The 13,149-nt window shown below is 39.2% G+C and overlaps 1 protein-coding gene across 3 annotated transcripts in view; it reads right to left on the minus strand.

Moving 5' to 3' along the window:
- Positions 1-13,149, minus strand: part of Cul2 (cullin 2) — a 46,093-nt gene that overhangs the window by 6,410 nt on the left and 26,534 nt on the right. For all 3 annotated transcript variants that reach the window (XM_028782654.1, XM_028782652.1, XM_028782653.1), the window contains 12 exons: positions 12,681-12,786; positions 11,864-11,946; positions 10,829-10,925; positions 10,630-10,740; positions 8,484-8,646; positions 6,230-6,354; positions 5,125-5,232; positions 4,024-4,083; positions 3,336-3,464; positions 3,157-3,243; positions 2,675-2,827; positions 2,329-2,406 (listed from right to left, as the gene is read on the minus strand). In XM_028782654.1, the coding sequence (XP_028638487.1) occupies positions 2,329-2,406; positions 2,675-2,827; positions 3,157-3,243; positions 3,336-3,464; positions 4,024-4,083; positions 5,125-5,232; positions 6,230-6,354; positions 8,484-8,646; positions 10,630-10,740; positions 10,829-10,925; positions 11,864-11,946; positions 12,681-12,786 (1,300 nt within the window). The remainder of the gene's footprint in view (positions 1-2,328; positions 2,407-2,674; positions 2,828-3,156; positions 3,244-3,335; positions 3,465-4,023; positions 4,084-5,124; positions 5,233-6,229; positions 6,355-8,483; positions 8,647-10,629; positions 10,741-10,828; positions 10,926-11,863; positions 11,947-12,680; positions 12,787-13,149) is intronic.

Below are 13,149 nucleotides of genomic sequence, written 5' to 3' on the forward strand. Positions count from 1 at the left end.
TCTCTCTCTCTCTCTCTCTCTCTCTCTCTCTCTCTCTCTCTCTCTCTGTGTTTGTGTGTCTGTGTGTGTCTGTGTGTGTGTATGTGTGTGTGTATAAAGGGTAAAGTTAACATGGGCATGTCCTCCTCGAGTGTTTCTCCACATTATTTTGAGAGAGGGCTTCACTGAGTCTGGAGCTTGTTCTCTGGGCTGCACTGGCCGGCTAGGACTCCTCAGTGTCCCTGTATCTTCTCTGTGTACAGCCCTGGGCACCGGGATCTAAACCCAGATCCTTACAGTCCTCCTGTCTGAGCCGCAGTCACCTCACCCCATCTCAGCCCCGAGTCTCACTCAGTCCTATCCCAACGCTTTATTAACACCTTGTCTACATTTCCCAAATTAACACCTGCTAATTTTACTTCTTTGTATAAAATCAGAAATAATATCAGTAGCAATATTAATCTGTATTAATATATTAACCTTATATTAATATATTAATATATTCTGTTTAAAGACCAAATATAACATCATGTACATTTCAACATGAAAACCGTATCTACATTTACCAGCACATTGCTTCCCATAAATGATAGGCTGGCCCATGTATATGTGTGGTTAATAGAAAGTGGGGTCTATGATATAACAGTCATGTATACAATCACATGTACGAAGCTCTAGGGTTCAAGGTGTCTATCTACTGCCTTTTGCTGATATTAGTACATTTAACTTTATAACTGTATGAACAAGAGTCTAAGGAGTCAGTAATTAACAATGCATACAATTGCAAATGACATTTTGGCTCCCAGAACCCACAAGAAATAGCTTATAAATTGCTCACAACTCCAGTTCCAGGGGATCCTACAACCTCATCTGACTTCTGAGGTCCTGAGTTCAATTCCCAGCAAACATATGGTGGCTCATAACCATCTATAATGAGATCTGGTGCCCTCTTCTGGCCTGGGGGCACACATGCAGGCAGAATGTTGTACACATAATAAATAAATCTTGAAAAACAACTTCCTTAAAAAATTTTATCAAGAGACAGGCGGATTTCTTGAGTTTGAGGCCAGCCTGGTCTACAGGGTGAGTTCCAGGACAGCCAGGACTACACAGAGAAACCTTGTTTTGAAAAACAAAACAAAACAAAACAAAACAAAAAAAGAAAGAAAGAAAGTTCTTTATGCCGGGCGGTGGTGGCACATGCCTTTAATCCCAGCACTTGGGAGGCAGAGGCAGGCGGATTTCTGAGTTTGAGAGTTCGAGGCTAGCCTGGTCTACAGAGTGAGTTCCAGGACAGCCAGGCTACACATAGAAACCCTGTCTCGAAAAAAAACCAAAAAAAAAAAAAAAAAATCAAAGCTTATGAATTTAAAAAATTCCTTGGCTAGATTGGATGTATAAAAGACAATAGCGTTAGATTACGTTTGTATTGGGGTAGAACCCAAAGTTTCTTCGTGAGCCACAGCCCTAGTTGACATTTTTATATTTCATTTTATTTTTAATGTAAAAATGTATTTATGTATTTGTCCATTTATGTGCATATGTGAACTCCCAGATAACCTGTACCAGGTCAGTCTTCTAGGATTTCTGTCCCACTTTAGAGATTCTTCACTTCAACATGCAGCTTGCACATCCTATGTTTCCGCATCTCAGCCTATATATAACGCTTGCCCCAATTACAAGAAAGCTGGGGACTCAGTGAAGCCTAAACATGGCCTCAAAGTTCAAATGAAAAAGTAGAATGAGCTGGGCAGTGGTGGCGCACGCCTTTAATCCCAGCACTTGGGAGGCAGAGGCAGGTGGATTTCTGAGTTCGAGGCCAGCCTGGTCTACAGAGTGAGTTCCAGGACAGCCCAGGCTATAAGAGAAACTCTGTCTCAAAAAACCAAAAAAAAAAAAAAAGAAAAAGTAGAATGATTTTGAAGCTTTTTCCTTTTTCTAAGATAAATACACATTTAATTACTTGTTTAACTATATATTTGGAATGGTCCACGCTGTGGCCACACGTGAGCATTAGAGGACAGCTCATAGGAGCTAGTTCTCTCCAACAGTCACATGGGTTGTGAAGACTGAATCCAGCTTGCCAGACTTCATCAAGCAAGTCCCATCACCCACTGAGCCATCCATCCCATTATCCCTAAACTTTCATCAAATACCACACCTTATGAATTACAGGTGCTTTACTAAGAGCTAGGTATCACAAATAGACCCCAAACTGAAATACACACACCCACATGCACACATAGTGGGGCAACAAGGAGACAGACATACACACACCACCCCCACACAGACATACACAAGGAGTCACTGCAATGCCTTTGCTTACTGTTGTCTTCCCGGCACACTTACCATCTGTACACTTTTTTCTAACTCTTGGGGAATTGCAAATGTGGAGGAAGGAGCCTGAGTGAGAGGCCATGCACCAGCCTAAAAGGGAACAGTAAGACAGAATGTTCAACAGACATCCACCTCACAACACACAGCATTTCAATGGTGAGTTGCTGAGACACCTTTTTCTTTCTTGGAATTCTGACAGTGCTATGGCCCTCACCATCAGGTCCCTTTTATTCCAAGTCTGTAAAGTGTGGTCCACAACTCAAAGCTGACTGAATGTTATCAGGCATCATTTGCTAACCTTTAATACCACATTGTCAAAATGATTCATAAATCTAAAAAAAAAAAAGTACTATTATACCTGAAGGACATATATTTGGAAACTAATCCCCAAATCGATCACGGTGTCTTGGTTTCTGATGAAATTGTTGAACTTATTGTTGAGATCAGCGCTGACACTCATGTCTGTGTACATTCGATGCAGCTTGCTGGTAAACTCATAACCACAGGCTTGCTGGAAAACAAGGTGCAAAGCATATAACCTAAACTGAGAATGATCAGCCAGGGATGAATTAGGAGGCCAGAGGTTTTGTTTTTGTTTTTATTAATACTGAACTTGGAGATCATCCTAAATCACTGGAAACCTCTGGTCCTTTGAGTCACATACTGACACCTAACACTGTATGCAAATACACTCATGTCTGACCATTTACACAGCCTGCTGTATACAAACTATAAATTACTGCACTGCTGTGAAGTATGCAGTCATTACATATAATGAACATACTTGGCTGTTGGTACAATGATTTCTATATTATCTAGCACACTAAAGATTTACATTACCTTTAATTTATTGATCATGGCTTCTTCAGAATCCATAGACATAGACAACCCATGAATTAGACGTTTTGCTAGCATTCTTGCATAGAACTGCAAGAAAACAGAATGGTTACTTTCACTGTGACTTGAAATTCAGAATAGGGTGAAGCTGGTAGCTTCAATCCAAAGGCTGCTCCCCTCACCTTCTGAAAGACGTCCTTGTCATCGATGTACTTGAAAACTGTGATGAAGCTGGTGAGCTTGTCCTCCACTTCATTCTCAGTCATCCCCTTCGCTGACTTCTTTAGCAAGTTGTCACAGTACTTAGCAAGCTCAAAGAGAAAGTGGTAATATATCTTACAAAGGATCCTTTGGACAGACACTTCAAAGGCAGGCGGCAACTCAAAGCCTCACAGGTATGTCACTTAGAATAGATATAAGGGCATAAATAACATGAAAACAAGCCAGTAAACAGTTACCGGCAACGAGACAAAAGCAAAGCAAAAGTGGCTCAACAGATACTGAAAGCTGTTACGTCCTAAAGTCACACTGTAAAACTATGAATGGAAAACAGGTATGATAGCTAAGTTTTAAAAACATTCAACACTAGAACTGAGAAAAAAACTAATCAGCAGTTAGTGACCATAATGAACAGTACACATGCCTTTTTAACAGGATTATCATCTTTATGAAACATTTTCTCCTTTGGTTAAAAAGGGCATATGGTGTAATGCATTCTGAACATAAATTTTAAAAATATATATATACATATATATAATGCAGACAATTTTCATATTCTGAAAATAAGTACACAAAACAAATTAATTTGCCATTCTAGAAACTTCCCTTTACCAACTTCGCATGAGATTATGTTCAAGCAACTAAACTTACCAGTTCAGGTGCTTTGCAAACAGACTTGGGTTCTCTGTAATTTACAACAGATGTAAGGGCCTACACAAGAAAACAGCCCAGTGATTAGTTACCAGAAGCAGGCAGAAGCACACAGGTGGCTAAGGATCAGCTGTCTGGTCTATGTCTATGATATCCACAGTTTAGTTATTCTCTCTATCCAGTACATAATGTATAGGTGTTCACATAAAGGAGTATACACACTCGTGTACAAATGAAGGCAAGGTCTACCTTCACTATTGTTCTTCAAGAGCTCCAGAGTCTGTGATGGGACCTAGGGTATAAGCTAGCTGGACAGCAAGCCCCATGATCGAAGTCCCTCTCCAGGACTAGGATTATACTGTCACACCACTGTTTGTACATGGGTGCTGGAGGTTGAGCTATCCCCAGCAACTCTTAAGGCTGGGTGTTAAAAGGGATATTGGCTGCCCCAGGGGAAGAGGGAGACTTCTTTTCCTTCTTTCTGTGTTTTTTTTTTGGATCACCATTAGGTGAATATTTTCATGTACTATGAGAAGCCCAAAGCAAAACAGACAATTAGGCAGAAACTTGTGAAACTCTTGAGTTAAAAAACTTCCTTCTGCTTAGCTCAGTGTTCTGTCACGGTGGCAGAAAGATGACTATCTCACAAACCAAAAGTGAATTTCCTATGTCAAACATCAACTCAAATTCCTGGTGTCTTTCAAACCAAGAATGAATACAGCCTAAATGTGGTGTAGGTTATAGGAAAATACAGTCTGAATGTGGTATAGGTTATAGAGAAGTAGTATAAATGCGGTATAAGTTGTAGAGAAATACAATCCTGCCACTGCCAGGTCTCTAACAAAGGACCTGTACTAAAGACCACTAGAATTATGTATACCAGGTCACTAAAAACCCAGTAATACTGACATAAGACACTCTATAGGTTCATTGTTACTACTTTAAAACTTAGATTCTCAAATTTAAACTTGTTATTTAATGTACATTTCAGTGTCTCAAGGATCTCAAATTTGAATGCCTAACAAAGGTGCCCAACTAAAAACTAGTTAAAGGAAACCCCATGTAGAGATCACATGCATGGATTATTTGTTTAAAAGTTACCTTATCTAAAGCACTCATAAAATGCTGATCACCATTCAAAACAGTGTTGATAAGTTGAACGAATTTACCATGTACTTCCAAAACTGATTCCACAAATAGTGTTGGCATCTAAAAACAAAATACAAAGTATAAATCTATATTTTAAAATTTTCAAGAACAAAGTTTGGATAAAGAGTAAATACTTACACACTCATATTCCTCCATACCCCCAACTCCACATCTCTGGTTACATTGGGCTTAAAAGTCTAAGACTTCTTTTTATCAAATGGGACTGCCATTCAACACCAGGCCTAACAGGTCCTCTGCCACGTAAACGCACATACTCTTATGCTGGAACAGCATGCCTTAAGGGCCACAGAGCCAATCCCTAAATCCCAGGCCCATCAACACCAGAGTGAATTCTGAAAAGAGGACTAGAAAGCTTGTACCTGAGAATGAGATCCTGGAGTTAGTTGAGCAGAATTGACTGTCCACATGTGTGAGTGCACGAGTGGGCGCGCGTAGACGTATACACACACACACATACACATACACACGCAGAGCTTAAAGGGAAGCAATACTTAGTCTGAGTTTCCCTCTGGAAGAAAATGACTGAATTTGAGGGGTTCTGGAAATGCCTATTTTCACATCTCCACCCTGAAATGAGGTTCAGTTTTTGTTCAATGTCACTCAATGCTTTGAATCTGCAAACCTAGCAATAAACTATAAACATGCCTAGTAACAACAGCAACAATATATGGTCACTAGGTAGCAAAGGCCATTTCAGATAAATGAAGGTTAGACAAGGTGAGGATATTTGACTATGGTATTTTGAATGGCAAGCATACAGGCGGGGGAGGTTTTAGTATCTGTCATGTACAAAGCAACACGACTGTACAGACACTGCAAATAGTCAGAAAGTCAGAAATGCTATCAGTATTACGAGGAAGCAGCTAATCAATGGTTTTAATCCCAAGAAGAGCTCAGTAAATTCAAGATTTAAAATATTAGAATAGAGATGCCTTAGTTTCTCATGACAAAACTCTTTTTTATCAAGGTTAAAAGAACACAAACCCTCTATACATCCCGGTAGAAGGAAGCATTCTAACTGCCCTGTGCAACTCACATGTTCCTGAGTAAGGTTACTGGTTGCTCTAAGGCCCTCGTCGTGGATGTGTTTCTGCAGCTCCTCAATCATATGAGGTAAACCACTGGACACAGCACGGAGTAAGACGTACATATTTGCCATGTCTGAGAGGAAAAAGAGTTTATTAACTTTACAAACAACCTTATTATGTAATACATGCTTTTAAATGTACAAGTTAAAAGGAGTATGTGGATAAAAGCCACCTGCCACTTGAACCCAAACACATAAACTCTCTTCCCAGCTGCTGTGCTGTCCTCTGCAAAAGAAAGCAGATGTTGTTGCTGGTACTATGTCCTGGTGATGGAGAATACTCATATCAAAGAATACTCATATCAAATCAAGAGAATACTCATATTTTTCCCCTTCTTTTTCACTCAAGTGCTACTGTACATGTGTGTGCTACTGGTAACTGCAGCATAGCTTAATGTACACGAATTTTATACTGGTACATAAAGCAAATCCACATATTTCACAACTTTATTAGTTACTTGAAAATTAATGGGAAATTATATTGTAATTAATACTATGGGCAAGAATATCTGTACTGGCTGGTTTTGTGTGTCAACTTGACACAAGCTGGAATTATCACAGAGAAAGGAGTCTCCCTTGAGGAAATGCCTCCATGAGTCCAGCTGTAAGACATATTTTCAATTAGTGATCGAGGGTAGGAGGGCCCCTTGTGGGTGGTGTCATCCTTGGGCTGGCAGTCTTGAGTTCTATAAGAAAGCAAGCTGAGCAAGCCAGGAGAAGCAAGCCAGTAAGTAGCATCCCTCCATGGCCTCTGCAACAGCTCCTGCTTCCTGACCTGCTTGAGTTCCAGTCCTGACTTCCTTTGGTGATGAACAGCAGTGTGGAAGTGTAAGCTGAATAAACCCTTTCCTCCCCAACTTGCTTCTTGGTCATGATGTTTGTGCAGGAATAGAAACCCTAAGATAGTATCTGTAATAGAGACCTCTATTAAAGGTGCTATGGTTGTGCCAATCTTGTGGGCAGATCCTTCTAAGCAGAGAACCTAGCAGCAAGGTGGGTAGAAATGGCTCAGCAGGTAAGAGCATTGGCTGCTCTTCCAGTAGCCCCAGTTCAATTCCCAGCACCTATATGGTGCTCACACCTTCACACAGACATACATACATGTAGGCAAAACACCAAAGCAAATAAAATAAAAAATAAATGAATGAATCTTAAAAAAAAAAAAAAACAGCTCCTGTGTCACTGAACTGTGTACTGTATTTATCTTAAACATCTTATTGAGGGGTTAATATACATGTAGGCAACTGTACAGATACGGCTCCGTGAATTATCACAGATGAACACACAACACCCCAAATATGCACACCCAGATATAGTAGATATTACCTAAACCTAGATATGGCCTGCATCCATCTCCCAATACTACTACTCCTCTGTAAGGGAAAGTAGCCACAGCTGAACTCCTCTGGCTTGAACTATGAACACAATTACATAACTCTTTCTCTTGGCTGTTTTGTGTGTGTGTGTAGAACATAAGGCTCGTCTCTGCTGTGTTTAGCTTTCATGAACTCATGGCTACTCCTCTGTAATAATCCCCAGTATAATCATCACTGGATGTGTGACTGTTTCTAGTCATTAAAGGAACCTTGCTATGAAAGACTGTTGTATATTTTTATATACACATGCACAGATGCATAAGGGAAGGAGGCCCATAGCTGGGAGACTTGCTAGGCCATGAAATATACATATATACATTGCTTTGGTACTCAGTGTTAGCTTTGCAATATGGCTTCATCAATTTATACTCTCATCCCAGGTTACTGGAAGTTCTTGGTATCCTACATACTTCCTTAATATGTCCTATATTCTTCCTGACTACATAGCCAATCACACACAAACACCACCAAACAACAGCAATAAAATAAATGTTTTCACCATTTATTGCTGGTGTCTCAGGGAACTCTTGCTTTAAAGTGAGTTAGACTGAGCACCTGTTTTATCCTTCCTGATTTGATTTCCTACTGTCTATAAGGAAAGTAGCCCTAGTGATATATAAAACCATAAACACATTTTCTTAACTCATCATTTTATACTTTATACTGTACCTTGAAAATGCTTTTCCAAACAATTAACCAATAATCCTAAGGAAATATGTAATATACCAGGGGATATTAAAGTGTGCTTTAAATCTAAGGTAAGGAAGAAACAGCAGAAAAATCGGACTTATCGTTTGATTTCCACTCACTGGTCCCTGGGCACTTACCATTCTTCCTTTCTTGCCGAATGATGCTGTGGCACTCTGAATGTAAGAACTGTAAGTGGTCTGCTACCATCCGCTGCTGACACTCATGAATCACTTTAGTATATGAACTTGGATGCAAATATTTTCGACATCTAATTTCTTCATCTTTTAATCTACCTAGAACCTACAGAAATACATCCTTATAACATGATCTATGATGCACATGAGCCAACTCTTAATGCCTCTAGGAGAATGCGGGTAAGGTTATGGTAAAGCTTTACACAACCAATTTCAACTCAAAATGTATTAGTCATTTCAGATCAACGTAAGCCACTGTCACCGACATGCCCCAGCTGCACTCCAGCAGCTGCCAATCGTCAGCCCAAGTCACCTGCTGTCCTGGGGCCCAGCACAACAGGAGTGCAGAGTGAAAGTCATGACATGAAAACATTCCTCTCCCTTGTTCCCATTTTTATGAAATAAGAACAAACTACATACACAATCCTTAATTGCCACATTAAAGACTTGTATACTGACCGAAATATGTCAACCAAGACCTTGTATTAAAGATTACCCTGCATGAAAAGGAATCAAATCCACATAAAATACAGGACAATGAAAAGCTAACGAAGATGGGAGGCAAAGAACATGACAAATTGTTTAACAAACAAAATGACAATATTGTAGCCTTAAGGAGTATGCTAGTAAGACATACACAAGTGCTAGTGTGTGGACTAGGAGAGCGCTCTGATATGAAGCTATGGAAATTATGTGTGACCTTTTAAAGACTGCTGGTTGGTCAGTCTGCAAGTAAGAAGGGAAATCATTACAACAGGCAATGAGGAAGGAATCATTACAATCAAGACTAGACCCATCTCTCTATTCTACTGAAATGCCAAGAGTTATGGGTAGTTAGAAAAAAAATAAAGGTCCCTAGATTTTCATGAGAGATGCGCCTACCTCTGCCTCCCAAATGCTGGGATTAACTACATGCATCACCACCATCCAGCCAGGAAAATAAAGGTCTCTAGACTTTAAAAGGTGTTCGCTGTATTCTTTTGCTGGTCCTCTTAGAATATTTTATCTTCTCAGTTAAACCAACTAACAGAAGTCATCCAATAACAAATTGTTTGAACTTTAACCCTTCAAACCGAAGCTAGTTAAGCCAGACATAGTGATATGTCTCTGTGTAATCCCAGGACTCAGAGGTGAAGGAAGGCCACAGGGCTGCAATGACTCAAAGACCAGTCTAGGTTATAGAGCAAGACTCACTCTCAAAACATCAAGAACTGAAAACTTATGACAGCAGTAAAAATCTCATGTCCCTTTACAATGACTCTTTATCACTCTTGAAAACATTTGTAGGGTTTAAAATTCCATCTGATGGTTTGATACATTGTTCAACATTCAGCAGACCAAGAGTTAACCGTGACTCAGATTACTTTATTTGTTCTTCACTTTTTCTTCCCACCTTGTTATTTTATTTATATTAGAAACATGGTGGTGTGTATCACAGGCTCACCTGAATTTCCTTAAACAGCTGAGGATCTTGATCTCCTGATCATCCTATCTCTGCTAGACACTGGGATTACAGGCATTCATCCCATGCCAGCTTATGCAGTACTGGGGATTGAATCCAAGCTTCATAACTGAATCAAGGCATTTACAGACAAGTCTGAGGTCCTGAGTTTGATTCTCAGAACTCATGATGGAAGGACTGAATCCAACCCACAGGTTGTCTTCTGATCACCACACCTGAACAGCAGTACAATAGCCATTTTACATTAACTTTTTAAAGACTATTTTTAAAATGTGCATTTATGTGTGGGTATGTGCACAAGAATTCAGGTGCCCATGGAGTCCAGAAAAAGAATGTCAGGTCCTCTGGACCTACCATTACAAGAAGTTACACTGCGAACTAAACTCAGGTCCTCTACAAGAAGTGGATGTGCTCTGAATCACAGAGCAATCTACCCAGCCTATATTATATTAATTTTAATAATGTAACTAAAATAGCATTTTTTTCCTTAGGAGAAACAATATGATTGAAACTTTTACACTAAAACAATATTAAATATTAATAAAATACTGTAAATATTACACTCTTAAATAAAATACTGTAAGCCGTGTAACAGGTAAATGCACATGAGATGTGAGATTTTTTTACCTTTTCCATATACTGTGAACAATTTGATTCTTGTAATAAATTTGAAGCTTCTTGCTTGTAATATTCTCCCGTTTCGGTCAGAAAGGGAGACACAAATATTCCCTGATAAAACTGAAAAATCAATTAAAATTGTATTAGTAAAAACTGGAACAATTTCAGAAAATACAGGTTTCATCATGTTTTGAAATAGGCTTTTTACCTTTAAGGGAAATTTTTTCTTATACTGTTCAACATGAACAAAGGAGTTAATAACCCCATGGATTACTTTCTGGTTTGGGTCTTCTCCACCACGATCACTGAAACAAAGAGTAACATAAAATATATTTGAATATTCAGACATATACTCAAGCACACCAATACACAGCTGCTAACTTACTAATTTAATTAAAAGTACAAGGTCGCTGGGCAGTGGTGGCGCACGCCTTTAATCCCAGCACTTGGGAGGCAGAGGCAGATGGATCTGAGTTCAAGGCTAGCCTGGTCTACAGAGCTAGTTCCGGGACAGCCAGGGCTACACAGAGAAATCCTGTCTTGAACAACTCCCTAGCAAAAAGAGTACATGCATGAAACTTGAAGCAATTTCTCATTATCATCGTTATTATAGCTAAGACATTAGAAATCATCTCAGTTTGAAGGGAATGACGCGCTGTGACTCTCACTGAGGTAGTTCCTCAGCTCCGAATACCAGGCACATGAGCACATCCGCATCACACTGTACTCAATGAAGAGAGCAGCCTTCTCTCTAAGGTAAGGAACAAACAAGGATGCAGATATTCTCTAATTTTTTTTTCCTTAACACAGCTGAACATATCTTTTAAGTTCCAGCCTCAGCAATCATATAGGAGAAAAAAATAAATAGCATTTGAATTGGAAAAAAAAAAAGTATTGGTTTATAAATAGCCTTGGGTGTAGAAATATATCCCAAATTTTATACCACCAACCATCACCAGCAATAACAAAACCCCAAAGACCACTATTAAGGTAAATGAGTTCATCTGCAGAGTACAGAATGAACATGCAGGAATCAGTAGTGCTGCTGTATGCCAACAGAGAACTACCTGATTTGGAAAGCAAGAAGGCAGTCCCAGTTTGAATTTGCTGTCAGAAATAACCAGGAAGACCATGAGCGTGAAAACTTGACCAAAGAAAGTCAGGTAGACTCACACTTGGTCGGAACTGACAAGGAACACCACACACTAATGGTACTAACTGAGGACAGAAAACCCAAACTCACTTTTTAATTTCTCGAAGCAGCATCCGGATGAGGATGTTCTGAAGGGGTTCAACCATTAGCTTCCTCCACATATCCAATGCTAGCTGCCAGGAAAAACAGAAATCATCAAGGGTGATTTAGGTAGTCTTTCCCTTAAGATTCATTCAAGGTTTCTATTTTAATACAAAAAACCCAACAACAGGAATATTACTGATATTTTAAAATATAAGCAAAGGCTGAAGGAAATCTATACTCTAGGAGTCCAAGTTAAGAACCTGGTGGCATCTAGGGTCCTGATCAGCATTTACTTAAAGCTTGTTTCAAATTTGGCTCAAAAACAACAACAACAACAAACAACAACAACAACAACAACAAAAACAGGAGAAAATAACTTTTCATTTAAAGTAGCAGCATCACATCAGAATTATAAGATTACAAATATTATTGTCATTACTGTATGTATATATATACTTGCATATTATTGCTGTTATTATCAATTATTATTATTAGTGTGTTTATGTTCTAGAGTTGATTCTCTCCTTCCATCATGAAGTATGTTCCAGAGATTAAGCCCAGCTTGCCAGCCTTACAGAGTCAAGAGGCAAGTACTTTACCCAGAGCCACCTCCCCTGCACCTATGGCTGCAATAATCACTGAAAATTAATAGTTTTGTAAAATCTTTATTGAATGTTCAATATGTAAATACTAGATGAAGATGGGCCAACCCCTTATGACAGACGGAAGGGGCAGACTAAAGCCACAAAGCAGTTCTCTGACTGCTATCACACTAAGGGGCGGATACAAATCTATGTGTGCAGTCACTTAAAGAAGTTCTTACCTCTCCTATTTCCATAAGTGGTTCATTCATATCTACTCCACCATAGCCATACTGTAAATCAGCTTCCGTCAATTTATTCTTTTTAATATACTGGGTATTGAGATATCTGAAAGTCAAATGTAACAACCATGGATGTAAAGTCAAAAATCAGTCAGGAAAGCAAATAACTGATTTAGAACGCTAAATCTTAGAGTCATACATTCACAGACTAATTCAGTAATAACACCAAAAGAAAGCATATACAAGTCAGATAAATAAATGAGAACGGCAAATTTTTAGCCCTGGACTTCCTGCGAGGCTTACTACACCAATAGCTTTTCTGACAGTAAGAATGAAACGGCCCCCAGCACAGGAAAAGAAGATCCGCTTCCTCTTGATTCTCAACCACAATGCTCCTGGCTTCAAGCAGCATTCCTTACAATGGCTTTCAGCTAAGGAAGGACTAAGACAGGAATACAGGCCAGCACGA

This window comes from Grammomys surdaster, unplaced genomic scaffold (assembly GCF_004785775.1).
Source record: "Grammomys surdaster isolate TR1022 unplaced genomic scaffold, NIH_TR_1.0 834, whole genome shotgun sequence".
Classification (NCBI taxonomy): domain Eukaryota; kingdom Metazoa; phylum Chordata; class Mammalia; order Rodentia; family Muridae; genus Grammomys; species Grammomys surdaster.